The following is a 24,327-nucleotide window of genomic DNA, read 5'->3' as shown; positions in this document are numbered from 1 at the left end:
CTTGCTGAGTGAGCCATTGACAATTCAGCCACAGGATGTTTCAGAGCAGCAGGCCTGTGCCGTGGTAAAATAAACCAGGAGGAAATGTATCCTATAACACAGAGTAAAAGCAGGACAAACTTCTGAACCTTTACATGAAACGTGTGTCCACTGGGAGACTATCTGACTGCAGTCTGACTTCAGCAGCACTGCTACTGCTGAAGTGTTCCAGCATGTATCATTAATCATTCCTCACACAGCTGCAGCTGATTGGGACTGATTGTCTCTGATATTTCCTGACAACAACCTCAGGTGTTTTTTTCCCCTCTTTGCTGTAATGCGTGGCTCTGATTGATTACAGTGAAGAGAGAGTATGACCTGTGAGCCTAATCAATCAATCAGTGTCAGCTGAGCTGAGTGTGATACATCCTGATATCACATCATCTTCTGGGATCAACTGAGTTCATATATGTAGTTCTCTTAAATGATTATGATGGTGCTGAATTATAGTATGACACTGAAGCGACAGCGTTTCATCTTTTGGGGATAGCCCTGTCACAACATCATATCAACTCTCATCTCGTCACGTGTGTTTGGTCAGTGAAGTGGTTGTCCGAACACTGCTCTGAACTGTTAATTCATATAATAAATATATAACATTATTGGTGTAACTGTATCATTTTTGAGCAATGCTTAAATGTAATTATGCAGTTCATAATACATTTAAATTAACCATGTTTTAAATTATTTAATATTTTAGGGTTTATTATAATATCTGTAAAATAATGATTAAATTTGTCAGTAATTTTGATACGTTTTGATATGGTAGAATGATGTCATTTTATGGGTAAATATTGTTTTTTACATTATTCGTTAATTAATTTTAATGAAATTTCAGTTTAAAATCCTCAATCACAAATGACAACTGAGACAACTCCTTTACCTAATAAGGACCGTGAGATCCATTTGAAATCTAAAAATTAAGTATACGAAGCTTGATTCGATTATAAAGCTATACCATACCATATACAATGTCACAGAGGACCAGGAAGAAAGAACTGACTGGTTCTTGCTGTTGATTCTGATACCAACAGAAATCCTAAGGATTTAAGACCTCGATGGAACAACATTTCTGGATTAATAACAGTTGGTAAAAGTACTGCAGAAGAATTAGAAGCGAGCTTGAGGATTAGGTAAGCTCAAATGAAAAACAAGTGGTTGTAGTGTATAAAGTGTATGAATGTGAATACATGCTGTACAGCACTGAAAGCAAAACAAACAGCCTGGTGGGTGCATTCAGAGCAGACTGGTGGGCAGCTGAGACAACAGTATCTCTGCAGGGCTCACTGTCCTCCCAGTGCTCCCACTGTACAGCTGGGCTTAGATCACTCACAGTATTGTTCAGTTCTCTGGATCAGCAGTCTGTTCAAGGAAGTCTGACCCGAAACATTAGAAGTAAATGTGAATCTTTAGACCTAGATCACAGCTCCTCTAGGAGGCACCCTGGAGTTAAACCAGGCAGAATGATTAAGACTGGAGAATGTAATCAGAGGATTTTTCAGATCTGCCTTTATGCCTGTCTGGATCCTAATCTGTTCAAAAGGAAGAGCAACAAAAGGCTGCGGGCTCAATTTCAAAAGTGGTGGGGACACAATGAAGTGAAATGAAAAAATACTTTTTATGCATTTACTGTATATTCTACAACTCAGCAAATAACACATTATGATGAAATCTGAATGGCAGATAGTATAGTTTACATGAAAAATAATAATAATAAAAACTATATAATGGAGACACACTTCTAAATCACTACAAAAAAAAAATAACCACAGACCTAGTCAGGATTTTCAGTGCATCAGGTTCTTGTTATGGCTTTCATATACACTGAGCTAAAACTAATAACAGCCAATACTGGCCTCCAGCTCTGTTCTGGATGGTACAGGTACATCATACCATTGAACTGACGACACTGTAATGCATTTCAAGAATAAAGCATGGAACAAAAACTGCTGCTCAATGTTCTTTTGCTAAAAAGAAAGCTGGAAATGAGTCCTGGTTATCTGACATCTACCACATAAACAGGCAGAATACTGTGTTGTAACCGACCAGTCTCATGCATGTAGAGGTGTGTGGTTACTTGGTAGAAGCCTGGTGTCATTTGCACTTTATTTACTCAAGGTAAACAAAGTGGACAGCTGTGTATAATGGTACTGTACTGCAGCACTTCTTAAATCGGTGGCTGCCCTGTTCTTTATACATGGACAACTGAGTTATCCTGATCAGACAGTTGATGCTTTGATAGGAGTTTGGACTTTTTTGGTTCAAAGCTAAAGTTACTAAATATACAGAAATGGCTCATTGTCTTAGAGATTAAAGAATGCTGATATAATTGATTGATTGATTTTATCTTCAAATATACGGGTTACTGAGAAATTGTTATGATCTGTAAATGTAATTATCGCAATTTAATTATCTATGTTTATAGGTAGTTATAGGATATCAAAATGGGAATTTGTGGAACAAAATAACAGTGGGAAGAAAGTAGGAACACACATGAAATGAGACCTATGTCCATGAGTCTACAGTCAAATGAATGCTGATCATGGTTTCAACTCTCTGCTCACACAAGATTAACAAACCAATCCTCAACCTGCTTTCAAATAGTGAGAATAAACAGGATTATTTTAGCCTGATATCCTAGAGGTATTTTGGATTCTATAACCTTCAGGCTAACAGATTCATCCCCATTACAATTCAGCAAACTTCTCCCACAGATAGAGACTGTGTAGTGGCAATTGGTTGAAAGTTCCAGAAAAAAGCTTGTTTGTGACTTTACAAGACTTGAGGTTTTTGTAAGAGTACAGATCTGAGACAGATTCGAGATGTTGAGTTTTTCTTGATAAAGTTTCAGAGGAAAAGATTAGTGGGTTTCTTCAGCCCTGAGAAGTGTCTGCAGATCGTCCTCTGGAGCTACACCAGCAATTCAGTCAACTCAGTTTGTGCAATACTAGTGCCTAATTTGCACAATATACATGTTGCACTGTTTTTTGACTGAGACATACCTGTTACATCACACTATTATGTATTCTTTTATACTTATATTGATGTGCTTTCTTTTTATTGCTGCTGGTCTCTGTGAGTTACCAAACTAATTTCATTGTTTAACCACAATGACAATTAAGTCTCTTATCTCTTATCTCAATCATAGGTCTGTATGTAGGCTGAAAGGTAAAGCTGAACATATTCTTGTTGAGCTTTTAATCATTTTTCAGTGTGTGGATTTTCTGCTTTTGTCTGTTTTAAGTGAATATTTTTTGGATGTTTGGTCTTTGCTCATGCCAGGGGGATCTGGACCTGTCAAATAACCAATGACAGAACATTAGATATCACTATCATCAGTTTTATGAGACAGATTAATCAATAACACACACAATCTTTAGTGGCAGCACTAATCCATATACAGAAAGCTCAGTCAGTAGCTCTGCCTTTCAAACCTGAGATATAAGGACCTACAGCAGCTCCTCTATTTGTTCACACTGACATGTCCTTCAGCCGGTGTACGGGCTGCTGTTTGTTGGCCAGCAGATTGCTGATCTAAATGAGACACAGACACAGTGCAAAAATGGCCTGAGAGCTCTTAGTGGGCCTGGCAGAGTGAGCGAGCCTACCGCTGCTTCTCTCTCTCTCTCTCCCCCCTTGTCATTCTCCCTCTTGCTCTGCCAGTAATCCCTCACTGCTCGAGAAAAACTGCCTCTAAATTTAGCATCAGATTTATCATGCAGCAGGAAAAGCTGCAGCAAACTAGACAGCCAGCCAGAGAGAAAGTGAGTCTGCATATATGAGAGAGAGAGACATAGAGACAGACAGGGAAAGAGAAAGAGAGAGAGAGAGAGAGAGAGAGAGAGGGGATGGCGGGGATAGTTGACAGACAGAGGCTGTCTATCACATGTGCTGTTCAGGACCAATCAGACATCACAGCTCTGAGTGGCAGCCAAGAATGCAAGAGCCAGAGTGCAGCAGTAAGGGTTTCTGCAGACAAAGAGTCAGAGAAAGAGACAGTACAGAAAAAGAAGTGTGTGATGAAAGGTGGAGTGGTTATGGAGAGATTCAGTAACTGTAGTAAAGAGTTTTAGGATCAAACACACACAGTTTCTCAGGTACTTGTTTTCCACCATTATTTCTGGTAGCCTTTTTTCTAGCAAAGGGGAAATCCAGACATCTGGATTTTTTGAAAAATTGACAGCTCTATGGTGTCGTCATTCCTACACAAACACCTCTCCATGCCAGTTAGCTAGAGTACTTGTTTGCGCTGCTTCTTGTCTTTATTATTATCCCATAAAACAAAATCCTTTTTCATTGCATCAGATGATCACAACTCAGTCATCTGTATCTGCATCCTGTATTTTCCATGTTTTTCTGTCCTGTCCTATGAGATGCCTTATGACTCCATTGGAGTGACTCCATTCTGAAACTGGCTCAGCAAGTCACATGATGCCTTGTGAGCTCCTACATGTCATATCTTCCAAAACTGCAGTACACCTCTAGATTACAAAGTCTTAACAGAGACCAGGAGTCCATGAGACGTCTCCTGAGATGAGCTGTAGGTGAGTTATTTAATGGACAATGCAGAGATAGACTTTTAGAGGTTTTTTTTTTTTTGCATTGATCTTTTAATGCTGATGAGACAGAAAAATAAAGGCTTTTATTTTGGCAAATTGTAGCCTGTCTCTGAGAACCGACATATCATCCTATCTTCCCAACACTGTTGCCTAAGAATGATATTCATCTACAACTAAACTGCTTTGACTGGCTGAATCACATTCAGAGGTACTGTTGTGTTTTAATGAATGAGGCACTTCATGAATTAAGAGCAGCAGAGTCAGCAGGAGGTGGTCAGGGTGGTTCCCATCCAGAGCTCCATCTGTTAGATCAGAGTAAAGCTCTTTGGTTCAGGTTCAGGTAAAGATGGATACTGGTGTCTGAGGTCACTGTGAACTATGGTGTTTAATTTATTTGAAGAAATAAATGTATAACCCTTTTAAACGTCAATGACCACTGTAAAGACCCAAATCAAGACTCCGTAAATGTATATGACTATAGTATTGATAATTAAATACTGAGCTCTGATAAAGTAAATCTACTTTAGTATGAAATCATGCAACCAATTAAGACAAAGACAAAAGCAGTATGTTATTTAGTAACCAGTGTTTCCCCTACCACTGTCTTGGAAGGGCAGCCAGAAACCAAAGAAAAAAAATGTATATAAAAATAAGAAAACTAAATATTTTATTTATGTTATTTATCTAATTTATGTGCACTCATTTCATTTCAGCTCAGCAGAGTCCATCGCGTTTTGTTGTCATTTACAGTATATATAGACCTATGAGGAATATGCTACCCACCAAAGTGGCTGAGTGACTGTGCTACCCACCACTGCTGAATTCCACCTGCATTTAGCAGGTGGGTGGATTTTAATGTCAAGCCCTGGTTACAATGATCAAAATCACTGTTAAACATGGATTTTATACCAGTCCTCCATACTATCAAAAGCCTGTGAATTATACACTTCATCTATAGATTCCCTTCCCAGTGCTAATAAGAAACCACCAGCTTCCTGTCAAATGATCCATACTTGCAGCCTCCTGGCCCCTATATCCCACTCATCAAAGAGGGGTTTATACTGGCCTGTCTGCTCACTCTGTTTGAAGCAGCAGATGAGGATGTGTGTGGGCGAAACTAGCACCGGGGCACAGACTACATCTTCTCCCATGCAGAAAGAAAAAGGCACCAGAAGCAGAGGCTTCCACATGAGAAGAAGGGGGCTCTGCCTTTGTTAGAGCACATTTGTTCAACTGTTACTCATTAATGTCACTCAGTGAGAGGGTACTTGTGGGCTGACTGAAGCGCCCCCTTCCACTGGCTCTTGTGCTGCCCTGCTAGGTGCTGCATGAACACTGGAAAGCACTGTGACCCTGCAGCAGTACTGGGATCAGTGAAGCAGTGAAGCAGGACATGTCTATGGAACGCTTAACAGCACACTGAGGACGACCACTTGCACTAGGCCTCCTTGAAACAGTCTTCACGTGGTCCAAGGAGCAAAACAGGAACCAGTCTAGTCAGTAGTAAAGTCAAAGGGATATACAGTCATGTGTATGGAAATATTTTACACTGTTAGTTGATTTAGTAGTGATTTTTATTTTGATCTTATTTTATTTCCTATTTTTACATTACTGCTGCTGTATCAATGACCAAAGTCCCTTAAAAACCTTAACAATTAACAGTACAGATGAGAGTTATCAAAACTACATTAATCTGCACTTGCAGTTTAAAACAACAGAAACAAGCAAAACAGCAAACTCTGCTCTCTCTGTATTGGGATTCATTTTTGGCCTTTCATTTTATCTCATTTCTTAGGTTGTTACAATACAAACTGATCAACAGAGAAATGTAAATGAGCGAGTTTAACAAAAACTGGAAGGCTAATTTTCATCTGTTCCCTGTAGCCAGATGGCACTTGAAACATCATATTTGTATTTATTTATTTTTTTGAACAGAAACCTACACTCTTCTGTCTCAATCACCAGTAGAACAATTATATAATGGCAGATCATCACTGCTCCATGTCTGATTTTCAAGGGCTCACTGTAAATTTAAACACATCTGTTCATCTGGCGTATTCAATTTCAGTAAGATTTGAGTCTGGTATAGTTGCAAGATAACTACTTAAAGTCAAACACGGATAGAGGATAAGACAACTATAAGTGTGACACACAGTCTTTAAATGCTTTTACAGTGTGGGTGTGCAACTGAGATGGGTGTGGGATTTTCTAAATGTTTTTTTATGGTTGCAGCAGGTTGTTCAAAGTAGTTCCAGTCATTGTGGATGTCTGTTTTCACAGTGACATTAGTTGCATCCTTAGAGTCGACTTTTACCACGAGAGAAATACCTCTACAATCATCGTCTAATTTGTCGGATGACACTAAGAACCACTTACACACTTACTGATGATCCTCTTAAATAAAGACGTTGTTCTGGGTAAGACAGCTCCCAAAAACAATGCACATGTCAGTTTTTCTGTGAAGTTTTTCTGTGAAACAGTAGCAATGAATCTCAGTGATGAGCAATCAGGAGTTTTGAGTGGATCCTGGTCTTACAGGTCCACAGCATTCTGAGCTTACAACACAGTGTTTAGGGTTGGTGGATGTGATATCAGTCTTTTATTAGAGATAGATATTGTTAAGTCAGACTGTCCCACTCTGACAGGATGGACGTATCTTCAGTATATTTGTATTTGTATTTCTACATTTTGATAAGGGATGTCTGAGCAGAGTGATCAATCACATGTGGGATGGAAAAGTCACAAATTCTCCTGCTTCTTGAAACTGCTAAACAGTCTGCATAAAGTTAATATTTCTACCTCCTCTTAGTAGGTGTAAGCCCTTTGTTATTAACCACTGTCATGATAGAATGGTCAGGAAAATTAAAGAGTTTAGAAAGGTTAAGAAAAAAACTTAAATGTTTCACATTACATCTGTTTGTAGAGAAATTTTCAGTCTTTACTGCTGAGTGTTGTGAAGGTACTGACACTGGTCTGATACCAGTGCTCTCTTTTTCCCAAATCTCAAATCTGTACACCTCACTGTGTAGAATCATTTCTATGATTAACACCAGGCCAGGGAACACGGTGCCATTAAAACCCAAATGTAGCTAGTATTAATTAATTTCATAATGACACTGGTTAAGATATGGTATTTAATATGGATCAGTTGCAAGATGGCAAGATGGCCAATAATCAAGCTGCTGAGTAAGCTGCTGAGTAAGTGGTGAAGTTAGTGTGAAAGTACTGAGTTACAGTGTGGCAGTTAGTGTTAATCTGACAGCATGACAGCTACTGAACAACCCATCCATAAACAGCCTGATAAAGACTGTTAACTTCCTACATTATATTCAAAGTCCTTCATGCGCAGCCATCATCATCCTTGACTAGGGATGGATATCACTTGGATCATGTAAGAAAATACTGTTTCTAGAACAGCAACGGCAAAGTCACTATATAAACTCAATAATATCTCCTGGACGCAAATGTAAAATAAATCACATTCCTGACATGAAAATATTGAGTTTAAAAAAGAATGAACAACATAGAAATCAGTCACTATCATTTATCCTGTTCACTGTTCACTCTCCTCAGCAGGCACTGCCTATTAGCATGTATACATGGCATATATGATGTACAGATGTGCAGAGAAATCAGGAAATAGCTGATGGAAAGTTGCCTGTTTTACAATTCAGCTCCTGCACCACAGCCAGCGACATAATACTGCAGGACTGGAGCTGAAGATAGCCCACCATTTGCATATAACACTATGATTGGGCAATTGGCTTAACAGAAAGCAAAACAACTTGAGGCTACTGCTGTAGAGAACAGTCTGACTCCATGTCCTCATTCATCTGGGGCCTGAGGCCACATACAGCAGGCCACAGTCCTGGCCTGGGTCCACAACACAGTCCTGATTCAACATGAGACAGGGGCTGGGAATCCTCTGTTATTATGTCACAACACACACAAACGCATAACTAACCATTTCATCATCCTGCCTATGAAATAGCCATTATAAATGTACACACATCAAGGTAATCTCTTCAAACTGCTTGTTTTATTCGACCAGCTGTCAAAACACCAAAAATATTCCATTACTGTCATATATGACAAAAAAGTATTAAAACCTCACATTTGAGAAGCTGGACCCAGGAAGTGTTTTTGAATTTTTGTCACTGCATTTTTGCATTTTGGTCACTGCAGTTGATCAACATATTTTTATACAGATATCATGTTTCTATGTTTTTAAGCACCCAAAGATATTCAACGTGCTACAGGAAAAAGAGACAAATCTGCATATTGGACAACAGGGCTGTGTGATAGCAAAAAAATGTCATATTGCGATGTTAAGCCATCTCATATCCCAATAACAATATACATATTGTCCATGTTACACAGAGGTAGTCTGTTGTTTAGGAACAAGCTCCTCTATTTGTCTGGGCTGGTCCTTCTGTTTGGAGCTGTCCGGTTCTGTCTCACCTTCACTCTCCATGCTGGTATTCATAGACATTTTCTGACAATTTGTCCGTTAATATCAAGACCTCCAGCCATATAGAACAACTGCAGGACATACATGTGTTTTAAATAGCAACAACAGCCATTTAACAACAATAAAACAAAAATGTTATGATCCAATAAATGTAATTTATTTAAAGTATTTAGCATGACTGAACTCCTGAAGGGATGTCTGCTTAGACATGTTGGAGTCATGATAAATATTAAGAGCCGAGCAGAGTCACAAGACCAAACACTCTACGAATGAAACAGCTGAGGTAAAAACAAACTTTTGCATAACATATGAATGTAAAAAGAAAGAACTCTGTTATTTTAGAACCTGGATCATGTTTTGGGGTGTAAACAATTGATAGGGACAAAAATCTTTGGAATGAGTGCAGTATTGATAAAGAAGATGGGACACCGCGACCTGCTGCTGCAGTGTAAATAAACAGTGCACACATCCACATCAACACAGAAACTCTGATTTTGCAACACCACAATATTAACAATACAGCATAACATGAAACGACAGACGTTTTTATTTCGTCATCATTATATCACACAGCCCTATTGGACAAACTGGCAGCTTCAAATGTCTGAAAACCCATGCTGACACTGGGCGAGAGGCAGGGGACACCCTAGACAGGTCACCAGTCTACCACAGCATTTGACCAAAAGAAAAAATATAAAACATTTATGAAATATCCAATATTTTTCTGTGCACATTAGCAGCTGTAGCCTACACCAGCTGTATCAGTACAGCCTACTAAGCTGATGCAACATAACTTCAGAGGCTCTCGACAATGTGTTGTCTAGGGAGTAAGGGTGCAATGATTGTGAAACTGAAACCAAGACCATGATACAAAAGACCACAATCTTGTATTGTGATTCAGAAGGACAGAACCACAATTCAACTCCCCCATCCCAGACCCACCCAACTCCAACCTGCTAACTTACACTTTTCATGTAACAAAGAATCAAAAGTAAAAACATCTTGTGCTCATGTGAAGGATAACCACTGTCCTGTGGAAACACAGGTGGATGTACTGTGATCCAATGGTAAAGCAAAACAATCTTTAGAACTGCAGTTGGGGTGGACCTGAGCCAAGCACTGAAGAAACTCCTCTGTCTGTGTGAAGTGGTTCAGTACTGTTGAGTGGTGATAGTTCTGTCAGTTTCAAATGCTGACAAACCACTCAGTTCCCAACAATGGATATGATGCCATGATAAATAACAGTGATGTTAATACAGCATGATCCTGTATCCCTGAAAGAAAGCTTCATACAGACAGGTACACACAACCAGAAAACTGCACACACACAGCTCCAAGGTGTGTGTGAGGTACTCTAAATGTCTTGACTTGGAAATTCAACAGGAGCAGTAAAGTGAACATGAAGCACAGAACACAGCAGTCAGAGTCCACCTGAGGCAGCCCTCACACAGGCTGATCAGAAACAGTACATATCCTCTCACTGCCTTCAGTCCTGCTGCTGGAGCAAGACTGACTTGTTTTCTGCACTAATGAGTTTGCCCTTAAGTATCAGGTCCAGGAGACAACTGCAGGTCCTGTTTAACCTTCAGCCATCCTCCACTGTAAACTGCTCTGCAGCTCTCAGCTCCTTCATAGCTGCTGACTGCACAACCCAGCTGTCTGTAGCTCTCCTTTATTGTTGTGGTTGTCCTTGAGTCAATTTCATGTTTATTCAAATAATGAATGCAAATGCTTCCCTCTCTCACCACAGAACATGGCTCACACAGGAGAGAAATATCAAAGCTTTGTTGAGATCTGACAAATGGTGTAGAGCCATATATGCATGTTGTACTGAATATAAAAATGTTTCCAAGCTTCCACTGTCACAGCAGTTACTAACAATGCTGCCAGCAAAACTGCCAGCTTTGACTTAAACAAGCTGAAAAAATAACAGACAGGAAAACAGGAAACATAGTCATCAGTTCCACAGTAACATGGTATCGCACCTTAAACTGAGCACAGCCCGGTTCTACCTGTTCACTCTAACACATCAACCACCAGAGTGACAGCTTTCTCTGTGTGTGATAAAAAGCATTCAACAATCAATCACACAGCATCCTCTGGGAGGAAACAAAACAAGCAAATTACTGAATGCACACATGCAGTACACACACATCTACAGTAATCAAACTGTGTCTTATCTTTACAGTCCCCCCGTTTCAGCTCAGGGAAAAAATCAGCAACTTCTGTGTGTGTCTATTTTATATATGAGAGAAAGATAGATAGATAGATAGATAGATAGATAGATAGATAGATAGATAGATAGTGTTGCGTTTGTGTATAGGTGAAGGAGAAAAGTCTTCTTACCTTGGGCTGAGCACGTCTAGGAAAGGCAACTTTAGGGTCAATCTGCAGGAGGGAAAACAAAGACACAAAGAATGAACCACGATGAACCTGCAGGAGGAAAGCAATAGTCCTGAGGAGCTCTGATATTTGCTTTCTGTATTCTCTAACAATCCTCTTCAGTCCACCATTCCCACACTAATTTAAAATGCAGAAGTTAACAGAGGGGATTTCTAGGAAATGATGCTTACATGTACTGTATATGGTGAGGCCCTGAATCCTCCTAGCTCAGTGTTTGACACCAGCTGTTGCACTTGTTGTATTTCTGAACAAAAATCTCTCAGATTATAACTTCAATGAATAATCAGTAAGATTTCCCTCCTACTGACACACTACAGATAGTCACTGACATACAGCAGGTATCTTTTACTACTGAGGTCCTGTTTGAATCCACACATTTCAACCACAGGGGGCAGAAAAAACACTTTGAGCAGCTTCTCTGCCAGAAATACAACAGAAGAGGAACATCTACAGGGCTGCCAAACAAACTGTGGGCTCATCACCTTACACTGGTTAAATAAATGGATTAGATAATAATTATACTGCAGCGTTGGTATGAACCAGCACACCTTGTTTTTTCTATGTATTTTATCTAAGAGGTACATTTGTGCTTCGGCTCTTTATTCCAGTTTAGCACCGATTTTCTGTTATCACCGTGCCCCTGTGTGTGTGTGTGTGTGTGTGTGTGTGTGTGATTTCCCCACTCTATTTTGTTAATCACTGTAATAACATCTCTGACTAATTTACCTCTGCCCAATCACAGAACGATTCCACATCAAATCTAATCTCTTCTTAGGCCGTGTGTGTGTGTGTGTGTGTGTGTGTGTGTGTGTGTGTGTGTGAGTGTGATGGGTGGGGGATTCCCCCCCCCACAAATTCAGACAAAGAGCTAATTAGTGTGGTGTTTAGCCTGCTTGTTGAACTCATGGAAACACAAGTCTTTCACAGCACAAGAAAAAGAAAATGACGACAGAGGAAAGAAAGCTCCTGCTGCTCAACAATGTCCAGTCTCTGTTTTCAGTCCTCCAGTCTTGACCAAGGCCATCTGGTGTACCAAACTCAGTCACCACAATGGCACAGTACAAGAAGGTAATGTGGAGGGTCAGACATCACCACGGTGTGAAGAGGAGTGACAATTCCTCTGCTGAGTCCATTATTTTCTGTATGGGAACAGTTCAGAATTGTATTCTCCATAAACACAACTATCTTGACCTGTAGGGCTGAACGATTTATCGAAATTTAACCAAAACCACGATTTGAACTAATGCAAATTGCAAACCACAAAGACTGCGATTATTTTAACAACAGAATGTCAGTGGACATGTCGTTACACAAATCCTGTAGAGTTTTAATGGTCTGTGTCTGTTTCTACCTGCTCTCTGTGTGCCTGTCAGTCTCCTGTCATTCCCCCTCAGTGAATCAGCATTTGAAAAATCACCACAGGCAGCAGAATGACTGATGTAAAGTTACTGCAGAGAAGGCAACAGAACATAGTGCTACTGTTTGTTGTGAGAATTGTTCTATGGTTCATTATGTGTACGTTCTACACCATTTACTGTTAGAATATACTTTTTGGATTCGTATATTTTCATTCTCATTCTTGGATTAGTACACAGAGCAGCTAATATTTCAATGATCATAATGGTAATGCTCCATCACATCTCACATGTATATAATGAATCCTGGACTGAAGCTTGACTCTCAGAAATTATATCGCAAACCAAATCGCAATCACAATATCTGTCAGAAAAAATCGCAATTAGACATTTCCCCAAAATCGTTCAGTCCCAATGACCTGTATCCTGGCCTGTAGACTTGTAAACTTTCATATTTGTGCATGTTCTGCTGACCTGTTGTGTGCTGACTAACACTTATTTAGTTACATTAGTGAAAAGGATTTGTTAAATGGAAGTGTAGCAACTGGACATCAGAATTTTGTTTCTGTTATTCACAATGTCCAAGACCATTATTGCAAAAATATTATTTTTCAATTGCAGACCAATAAGAGATATTTCAAATATTTGCCTCTTATTTTTCTTATTTCTTCTTGTGTTGTACTTGTGCTGCCGCTTACAGATATTATCAGCTCTAATTCACTTTCAGTGCCGCATTTATTTCAGTTGAAGCATCTGTATTTGGGTTTATAAGATTCAGAACACACATCTTGTCCGCCTGTCCTTATTCAGCTAATGGAGCAGCAATAACCGCCATTTCTAGACAAGGCAGATCAAACTAAACCACTCTGAATCTCCACAATAAACACACAAAAGTGCAAATAATACTTTTTTTTTCTTTCAACGTAAACATCAAGTGCAAGTTTGCATTAGTGCGTAAAAGGAAAATTAAAAAAAGAATCTGTGTCCAGACCTTGAACCTTGTCGGCTGAAAGTAGCTGCAGCTTGAGTCCGTCTTCCTTTCCCCTGTCCCGCTTCTGAACGCGGCTGCTAACTGTACCACTTGCGGGGATGTGACAGCCTGATTCAGTGTAGTTCAGTAGCTCATGAACTCCCTCACCTTCCACCAGTTCATGGGCAACATGTCCTTATACACCATGAGGCAAATCCTCCGAGTTATTTTCTCTGCACGTACATCACAGCAGCTTCTCCTAGCTAACACAGGCGGCACAGCTTCACAGGACGACGCTAAACTCCCTCCTCGCTGCTGACTTTTAAAGTGGTACAACGTTGACAATATACTGCAGCTGTATTTGAGAACTGCGTAGCAATATTAACGTTTCGCATTGTTGTTCAGCAGCATAATGCTCACACACCACGTGTTGCCCGCTTCATCTTGCCTCACTCCCTGACCTTTGACCGCTTCTTCATCTGTTACGTCAGTAGTTTGTGTGAAGTGCTCCCTCTGCTGGTACAAAAGTTAATGACAGCATGTGAGCTCCATAGAAATGATACAGAAATGAAATGAAATGTACCTTGTCGGTTAACTGATTAATGCATTTTTAATCGGTAAAAGTCGTAACCGAAATGTATCGAAAAACAGATGATCATTAACATCCATAATCAGTATAAAAAAGCTTTGTTCGTGTTTTGTGTTCAGACGAAGCTGCACTGCTTTGAATCCAGACCTAACCCTGAGAAGCATCCTCCTTCTTGGTGCCGGGACTCAAAGCTCTGTCTTTCAGACCATTTACAAACCTCTGCACAAAACCGTAACATCATTCAGCAGTGGCCTAGTCATAGCTTTCAGTAGCAGCACCCTGGCTACACTAAGGCTACTCTGTCACACAAACCTGCACAGTTACATTTATAATCAACAGCAACGTGATGGGAACATTTGGTCTGCTGGTCAGACGATAGCTTTCATTAAAGTCTGACAAACATAAAAATGATTTGAATTTTAAGATAAAAATTAAGGTAAAAAGTATATAAAATACAAAATTCACAATTTACTTATTTAATGAAAGCTTTATTTCAATAAATATTAATTAATAACTTAAGTAAATTTCAGATTTATTTTAACACATGACGTCAAATGGTCCTCCTCACACTCCACCTGCATTAATCCTTCAACTAGAAATTTTGGACAGTGTCTGACAAACTGAGGTCTATTTGTTCTCACTGTGAGCAGATCCTGGTCCTGATCAGGTCCCAGCTGTATGTCCACTGGAAACTCTTATCTCTAATAATTGTAGGTGATAATAGTGTGTGGAGCAAATCTAAAAGAAGAATAAACTCCAGTAAAGTTGTGATGATCTGAGGGGCTGAAGGTGAAAGGTGCTCACTGCAGGAAACACCCTCTGTCATTTGATCACTGCAAAATCAGCAATGCCCTGCACTGTGGGCGCTGAGCACAGCAGCTCACATGACACAGCACAGTTACACACACTGTACACAGACTGAGAGAACTCATGTCTTGGGACTGCACAAATACAGCTGCACCAACTGAGTCTTGTCAGTTATATATTCTTGACTGATGTTCTGGGAAATGTGCTGCATCACTTTCTTTCTGTGAGTGAGATGAGAAAAATGCTATCAACCTCATGCCTGTGGGTTTAGTACAAAGCTGCAGTCCGGTTGTGGTTAGCCTAGCTTAGCATAACAACCTTAAAAAGAAAAACTTTTCTACATCAAAATTAAAACAAGAGAGATGCTGTTACAAACCTCTGGCCAAATGACATCACAACATCACTCGCCCTAAATCTGAAACACAGATGATGATCAGTTTCGAGGGACTAGCTCTTCACCTTCTGCTCCAGACATTTGGTTCTGGTTTTGTCCGTCTGTTCTCTGCTACTCTTCTGCTCTGACCTGTCGCTGCAGGGTGTGCATGTGCAGTGACAGTGGCTGGCTGTTAGGAAGATCTTATATGCAGCAGAGTTTTTGATTTCAATGTTGAAATTTCATTTTCAATCATGTTCATTTTATTGTGCGAAGCCAAAATCCCGATCATGATTCATATTTGATTAATTGTGCAGCCATGGGTTTATTTCTCTCTGAACTATTTCTTGACAGACAGTGTGCAGCGTCTCCAGCTGCAGCACAGGTTCAAACAGTCAGTGAGCGCAGGTTTTTGTTTACATGTCTGGGAAGGCTCAACTGTACCAGAAGCCACCAACAAATACTCCTGAAACAACACACTGTTATCTTTACATTTCTGTTTGTGTATAGATTAAAAAATGTAAGACAATGTGTTCACAGTGATCTTAAGGAGTATTGTACTGAACTCTGGACAGAAAAGCCATTTCAACTTGCTTTCAGTCTGTGTAAGCTAAGCTAACCATGTGCTAACAGTGCTTTTGATGTTAACTAACTCTAGAAGAAGCAGAACTGCTATCACCTGCTATCAACCACCATCTCTACTGTCAGAGTAAAAACACCCATCTTTATATACGCTCAGTTAAAATTCTAAAAAGTTTCTAACACCAGTCAGAAGCAGAAACCACATCACTGACTGAAGCCAACTGTAAAACTGAAGAGAAAGAAATCAACTAAATGAAGCTGATTTCCTCCACAGGCGAGTGGTACTCTGGGATGTACAACACCAGCCCAATATTACAAAAATCAGAGAGCCTGAAAATAATTCACCACACAATCACTCAACAAAACTGTGGAAACATATGGTCTGAACACAAGCAATTGCAAATGCAATGAGCCAAGATCTGGTCATGTTAGACAGTAGCATTGTTACTGAGACAGACTGCATCCCCTTCATTCACTGCTTTTCTTTCCTCTGTGTGCAGGGAGGGGATTAGCTGCTGCTAACAGCTTCACCTTCACTCTGTCAGGACTCCACACTATCGAACTGTTAACCTGAAAGAATGACGCGTGTGTTTATCACACTGTATGGCATCATATGAGCAGTTGGCTGCTGACAACAGAGCAGCAGCAGTCTGTTCATTACATTCATGAAGAGACTGAAAACACACCAGCTGAGAGCACTTCACTGATCCCATCATACTCAAGAGTTAGAGAGAAAAGATTAAACCATGGCCATGGGAAACACTCACTGCTCATTGGCTGAATGGTTTCTGTTAAAATCATATAGCAGAATACTTTTAACAGTCCTGAGGCTCTACATCAGTACTCAGTCAGGCTGTGTTACCAGTTACCATTCAATGCTATTATGACACATTCAGCCAAAATAAAATTTAGACAGAGAACGTCAGTAGTAATAGAAGTTTCAAAATGATAAATTGTAAGTTCTGATGTACTGAACCTTCATTTACTTTTTTTTATTACACAAACAAGTTGCAGTATTATTATGCTGACCTTAAAGTTCATGCTATAAACATTTCTTCCTGTATACAATTTCTGTTTATTTTTTATTTAACCAAGAAAAGCCTCACTGATATTAAATGTCTCTGTCTGGGCCAAGATGGGCAGAAATTACACTGATCAGCCATAACATAAAAACCATTGACAGGTGAAGTGAATAATACTGATCATCTCATTACAACAGAATGTTCTGCTGAGGTCTGGTTTTCATCTAGATGGTAATTTGACATGTACCACCCACCTAAACATTGCTGTAGACCGAACTCCCAGGTCAACACCTCAGGCTATTTTTCATGTTCCTCGAGACATGGGGTGGGGGCTTGGTCTGTAACAATATTTAGTCGGTGGTACGTGTCAAAGTACCATCAAGATAAATGCTAGAACCCAAGGTTTCTCAGCAGAACATTGTATTGTAACAATATTATAGAATATTGTATCAATGTTATTCTCTTCATCTGTCAGTGGTCATAATGTTATGGCTGATCAGTGTATATCAAGTGACAAACAAGTAACAGAAAAGAGAAACATTGCCACAAAAAAGAATTAAACAGGAATGTGATTTTAAAATCAGAATTATTTATATAATCAGATTTATTCTGCAACCTAAATGTTACAGGTACCAAACCTAGGAGCTGTCTATAACCCAGGTAAAATCATCCAAAACATTCAGCTTCATAAGAATGACAGATCAAGATCCTTAAACATCTGAAGCCTGAGGAGAAAACAGTCTGCAGCGATGATGTGAAAGGCTGGATTTAGCAATTTTACATCTAATTACAAAATGTTACAGGCAGAGTCAGTCAAGTTTTCTTTATAGCAGAAATATAGTTTTAACCAAAAAGAAGAACGTCATCAGTCTCAGCAGATTAACATATGATGGTCTAAATGCTGCTCAGAGCCTTTCTCTTATGTGGGGAAGAGGTTTACAGTGTGAACACCTAAAGCTGTGAGCAGCTGCTCTTATAAAGGCAGATGTCAGAGCGAACAGAGGAGGAACGTGTACACTGGAATCTCCCTGTAGTCTTTACTAACTGTGACATTCAGAGCAGATCTTCCTCAGGCAAACATACGCAGAGTGAAGCACAGATGTTTCCCACACTGGTTAACCTGGCCAGTCCACAGTGATAAACATCACATTCAAACACTGAAAAACTTTGATTCTCTCAAACATCTTCTCTCCCTCAACAAGACTGCAAATATATTCGCATCATTCACATCAGCACATCAGCAAGTCTTACTCATAATACACAAACTACTTTCTGATATAAACTGAAAAATCTGTTCTGAATGCTACTTCAGGTTTTATCCACTGTTGACAGAACAAAGAATAATGAGTCATCAATTCATTTCAAGTGTCCTGGTGATTCAGTGAAAGATCATGAGATTTGTCCTTTTCATTTTCAGACTGTGTCACATTTCATCCCCCTTTCCTCTCACTCTCTGTTTCTCTCACTCTCTGTGAAAATGTGACAGAAAAAATACATCAGATGAACAGAAATCATTTTAAAAAATTATAACATTCCCTCCTGTCTGCCACAGTGTCTTTTTGATGCAACCACTTGGAGTCGCCAGAGTCAGACATTCAAATCTTACACTGTTCAGTCAGCTGCCGGCCCTGCCATGTCTGCACAGCCTTGTCTGCTACATTACTGAGCATCATGTACAAGCAGCTCAGTGACCACAGCAGTGTTTGTGATGTTGGGAGCTGCGAGCAGGCCAGCTGTGCTGCTCACCAGTCTCTCTCACATGAATCAGATTTGCTCTCAGAAAAGAGCCGTGGCTCAGCTAAGTGATGGATGAAGCAGAAAATGTGACACTGTTTTACAGAGTGGCAAAATGTTTATTTCATTAAAGCTGGAGTGCAAGACCTTTACATATAAATGAAAATGTCTGTTACATTCAAACAGCTATGTCAGAGTTCATATCTTTTCCTAGCTACTGTGTTTTTGTTTTTTTTTTTTTTTTTTTTTTTTACCTGAGGTATGGATCTGAGCTCTGCTGCACCTGTTTACATTTTGGCCGCTATAGAGAAGGAATAAAGTTTGTCAAATTCAGTCTGCAACATTACACCTCCAGATTATACATTTTACACACCAAATACACATATTAAACACGAAATCCACAGAGAAAGGGGCTGGCCAGTGTTATTAGACTGTACTGACTTATCACTGACACAGCTGTACAGCACAAATGTCTATGTGAATAACAAGAACTGTCTGTGCAGAAATATCAAAGATTTGTTTGACATCATTAAAAATTAGTGGCTCCATTACATGATTAGTCCACCAGAGTGCACTGATTTTTGCGTTGATTTTTACACTGTAAAACGTCCCGCTCACCACACATCACAGTCACTATCCTTTAATAAACAAATTTAAGGACATCTACTGGACATATGACTCCACAGGAAAAGTAATAATAAGATACTCGTGAGAGTTTTAATTACAGTTGACCTCTAACCTCCCCAGAATGAGCACTAAATGAATGTCAGGATAAACTGCCACTTTAAAAGTAACACCTCACACTGAAGGTCACTGCAAATCAGACTGTGATTCTCTGTTAAATCTGCCAGTTCTGTTTTCGGCCCAGTGAGAACAGAGTTTCCCTGCGATCGACAGCCCTGCTCACACACTGCCGTCCACTTTACACACGACACAAACCCATTACAGACCAGCTACAGCTTCACCCCCGTATCACAGTGCTGATTTCAATACCTGTGCCTGTGTACTTCAGTAAATCAGCTGTCAAAGGCTTTCTCAACAGTCACCCAGGCTGACCTACTTTGTTCAACCAGCCCTGCTCACACACAAATTACCCCAGTCTTCTGTGTTACACCAGAAATGAACCATGTGGGAGAGAGGAGCTATCACACCTCACAGCTCTGTCTTTCTATGTCACAACATGTGACCGAGATGAAACCTTGACTTGCACAGTAACTGGACATTGAACATTTCTCTGGCTTCATATTTCTGAAGAGCAAACAGGACAAAATCAAATCAGAGGGAATCAAATGAACGTAGAGCTAAATCTCATGCAGACTTTTACCCAGAAATCAAGCTCAGACATGCAAAACCAGCAGAGGATACACTCTGCACAATGAAGATCAATGAAGTGACTAAACCAATGACGTCACCTTTTGGTCTGTTCAGACTGAGAGAAGATGCAGCGAGTGTTTACACTTTGACCTCATATTAAAACCCTTCATCATAACAACAGCTCTCACTGGATTAAAAATGAATTAGAATGTTTGACACACATAATCAAATGAGAGACATTAGCTTCATTTACTTCATTAACTTATACTATTTGTCTGTAACATGACGTCCAGAGCCGGCTTCATTTGTTCATACAACACAAATGGTATGTGTCCATCCTTCAGTCTCTGACAGAGAGGTCCCTCCTTTGTTGCTGTCTCTGAGGTTTCTCCCATCCCATCAACCCCCATCTCCACCCCTACATCCCTGCTGAGAGTATCACTAATTTTTGATCTATTCAAATCCTGTGTTTGCTGAGCAGATATCAACTGATTTAAATCAGACAGTGACAGGTTTTTGTTGTGTTTTATTGGAATTATATGAGAGGCAAAATACTCCTGTACAATGTTACAAGCTATTTAAGTCTGATACATATTTTAACTATGGAAACACTATGGAAAATAACCAGTACCTGAATTAAATGAGAATACACAACAGTGATATGATATTAAAAGATATCAGTGCCTGCATGGTGACTGAAAACACAGCAGTCTGCTATGAGAGCAGCCAGACACACTGAGCAAAAAAGGCACAAAAAAAGAGACTATAACAAGGAAAATCAAGACAAAACATGTCTCAAGGCACTACCACACTTCAGTTTGATTTCTTTTAAATGAAAAAAAAAAGGAAAATGACCTTAATCGCAAAAACGCAAACAAAATCAAAACCCAGTTAGATGTCTAACCAGCAAATCAAACAGCTGGATAAAGTGAGAGGCTGTGTTTCCCTGTGTGCACGGTCAGGACTCCCAGTGACTGTCCCCCTGCTGTCATCAGATGTTTATGAATATGATACACAAGGCTGACAGAATAAAACACATTAGGGTCTCTCATGCCATCAGAGTAAAAAGGTGAACATACCATTTTAGAGTCTAACTCGTGGTGCGGCTGTGCCAAGACTTTATCTACGCTGGCAGCATCTGCAAAAGTGATGAAGCCAAAGCCCCTGTTGAGAAACAACACAAAGTATGTAACATTTCTAACAGAATATTTTCAATCAAGTCAGAGTTTTCATTTTTCACATCACAATGAGCTACTTCACTGCACGTGTGATTACTGTTGTAATCCACACTGTGATTTATACCTTCCTCAGTTATATTTCTGATACATTCATTTTTCCTTTTCGATCTCCACATATTATTTAACAATTTCTTGAATTCTTATTACTCATGTTATTTTATGAAGCAATGTGTAAATGAATTGTATCTCTATCAATGCACTGATTTAAAATGACCTTTAAATTACTTTTAAATATATTACACCATAATAAATGAGGGATATGGCTGAAGAGGGAATATTATCTATAGCTCCATGGTCAATGTCAAACTGCATTACCCTGTCATTCAATAACATGTCCAGTTAAATGGCTGCAGGGTATTAACATCAGTCCTAAAAGTAAAACATACTCATTTCCCCCATTATTTTCTAAGAATGGGAATTTTTGTGTTTAATTACCTGGAACGTTTTGTCGTTGGGTCTCTCATCACCATACATTCTCTGATTTCCCCGAATTTACTAAAATAATCTCTAAGGCTGTCTGCGAAAAAACAGAGAGAGAGAGAGAGAGAGAGAGAGAGAGAGAGGGTCACACTTGTTTATTTTCTCGTTAAATAAAAAGATGAATCTGTGTTGTCAGCACTGAATGTCACTGTGTTACACAGGGGTCGAATGGAGGACTTGAAATCAAAATAACCTTGCACCGCGTGCTTGCGCGCGTGCGCTCACACACCCACACACACACACACACACACACACACAGCTCTGGACGCTGATCTTACCTGGTGAAGTTTGCCAGCTGAGGCCACCAATAAACATTTTCCTGCCAAGCAAAAAAACAGAAGTCAATCCAGATTTCACATCGGCCATTTTGATGTTTAGCTAACTACTTGACTGGCTGGAGAGAAGTAAAAGGCTGGGGACAAAAATAGAGGCAATGCAACGAAGAAGCTGCCCGACAGCCGTTTCCAAAGCCGAGCAAGCAGCAGCCCCGAAACGCTCCCTTCTCTCCGCTGTGGACCACGGGTCATGCCAATTCCTATTCGGAACATCTGACAGTTAAACCTGCTGGCTTTTTGTCAGAGGTACATACTGGGTAGAACAAAACTTCAAGGTATCAACTGTAGGCACGAACACAGTCTTCAATTCGGCACATATGTGATAGACCTTGCTTTACTTAGAACAGCTTAATTTAACTTTTAAAGTTGCTTCGGTCGTGAGCGAATCCTCGCCGTCCTCCATCAAAACACAGCTTAGTCGGTGGTGAGGAGCAGTGTGAACCAAATCCAATATTTAGTGTTTTATTTAGGTAAAGTGTGGTTGAGCGGGGAAAATAACCTGCCGATTTAACCAGAAAAAGCTTTAAAAATATAAAAGGTATGAATCACTCTTTTAAACCCGTGTGCTTTTGCCAGCAAGTACGGCTGTGTTTAACTCCAAGATTTCTGAACGAAGTTTGGCGTGTGTTCTTTCCGTACGCGTAATAACGGCATATATCGGACCCAGCCAGGCGTATACACTGCAAAAAGGGGGCAGGCCCGTTTGAAAATATAACCAAACAAAGGTGTAGTTGACTGGATCCGGTGGGCAGTGGAACTGACAGTGTGAAGTCAATCTACAAATATGCACTTTAAAACCACAAATCATGTGTGACAAATGCACTGTTTGTACTGACAGGCTGTAACCTTACCCCGGGTCGTGCTGCGGATCAGTCGGGTTTCCAGACGTGGCTTGGCTCCCGTCTCCTTCCATATCTGACCCAGCTACAGGCAGTGACTAACGAATACACACAGGCGGTAGGTCGGCAGACGGAGCGGAGCTTCAGTGTCAGTGAGCCGGGAATGCAGCGCTCCGTCACACGTGGGATCAGTTCGGTCTGTGGTCCCTCCTCCACCGTCACCGACCAACCACACTGACGTCAATTTTCCACATCCCGCCCACAATAACTGCTAATAGAACTGTGCATTCTGTCAGACTCTCAATTAAAGGACATGTAGCATCAGGGGACGGGCTGCCTCCCTCCCAAAACACGATAATCAAGGGAGGTGATCACTCATGCCTGAGATGCAACTTTAACATGTGATCAACACAATGACATCATGTACACAGCTGCTTCACTAAGGTTAGAATAAGCCGAGGGACTGTCAGTTACCTGCACGCACAGCAGGTATGTCCAAGGGAGCAATGACAGACTGCAGCAGACTGCTTAGAGGGAAACTTCATGAAACTTTTTTTTGTGAGAATGGCATCATTTTTATCATCTATTTGGGCATGTCCCAAATATCCCTATACTAAAGACATCGAAAGAGACTCTGTATTAGACTTCTGTTGTATTACAGGTGTGTTTTTCCGTGACTTACCACAGGTCAGATGAAATGAAAATATTGATTACCAGTGCAATAAAACTGATCACACATTCTTTTGAAATTTTAATTAAATCATTATCCATTTTATTGAATTTGGAAAGACTTCCACAAAACTTGTTTCAGTGAACAGAAGGTATTCTAAAACTCAAAGCAACATACCACAGTAGATATGAATAGGTCTTTCACAGCAGACACCTTTGCAAGACAAGCATGTTAAATAAAGGCTGCATTGTGGAAAATGTCTGTTTCCACTCCTGTTTCCAATCCAATGTCTGTTGAAAGAATGATGGATATAAAGACCTTCACAGGATATCTAACTCCCTGAGCTCACTTCTGAGCTAGTGGCTCACATCCAGTGGTTGGTGAGGTCTCACCTCACAACAGTGATGTACAGGTGTACTCCAGGGTGTGTCAGGACACCGTTACATCACGGTTGGTGGGTGGAGCTGTGATTTGTGCAACCGACCACACTGCTTCATTAAAGCTTCAGATACTGGATCGTAATCATCAGATTCACAGGTCTCCTTCA

General features: G+C 40.1%; 1 protein-coding gene across 9 annotated transcripts in view; it reads right to left on the bottom strand.

Moving 5' to 3' along the window:
• The window catches only part of msi2b (musashi RNA-binding protein 2b), a 225,078-nt gene extending 201,237 nt beyond the window's left edge, over positions 1-23,841 (bottom strand). For 2 of the 9 annotated variants that reach the window (XM_018701503.2, XM_018701534.2), the window contains exons 1-5: positions 23,123-23,840; positions 22,215-22,255; positions 21,892-21,973; positions 21,298-21,382; positions 11,416-11,457 (exon numbers count right to left, since the gene is read on the bottom strand). In XM_018701503.2, the coding sequence (XP_018557019.1) occupies positions 11,416-11,457; positions 21,298-21,382; positions 21,892-21,973; positions 22,215-22,255; positions 23,123-23,184 (312 nt within the window). In that variant the 5' untranslated portion in view covers positions 23,185-23,840. Of the gene's footprint in view, positions 1-11,415; positions 11,458-21,297; positions 21,383-21,891; positions 21,974-22,214; positions 22,256-23,122 lie in introns of all 9 variants that reach the window. The other 7 variants (XM_018701558.2, XM_018701587.2, XM_018701510.2 and 4 more) reach the window with 6 other exon arrangements.
• Positions 23,842-24,327: the final 486 nt, after the last annotated feature.

Source organism: Lates calcarifer, linkage group LG21 (genome assembly GCF_001640805.2).
Source record: "Lates calcarifer isolate ASB-BC8 linkage group LG21, TLL_Latcal_v3, whole genome shotgun sequence".
Classification (NCBI taxonomy): domain Eukaryota; kingdom Metazoa; phylum Chordata; class Actinopteri; family Centropomidae; genus Lates; species Lates calcarifer.
The sequence above is the reverse complement of the archived record's forward strand: the minus strand, read 5'-3'. Positions and strand labels throughout refer to the sequence as shown.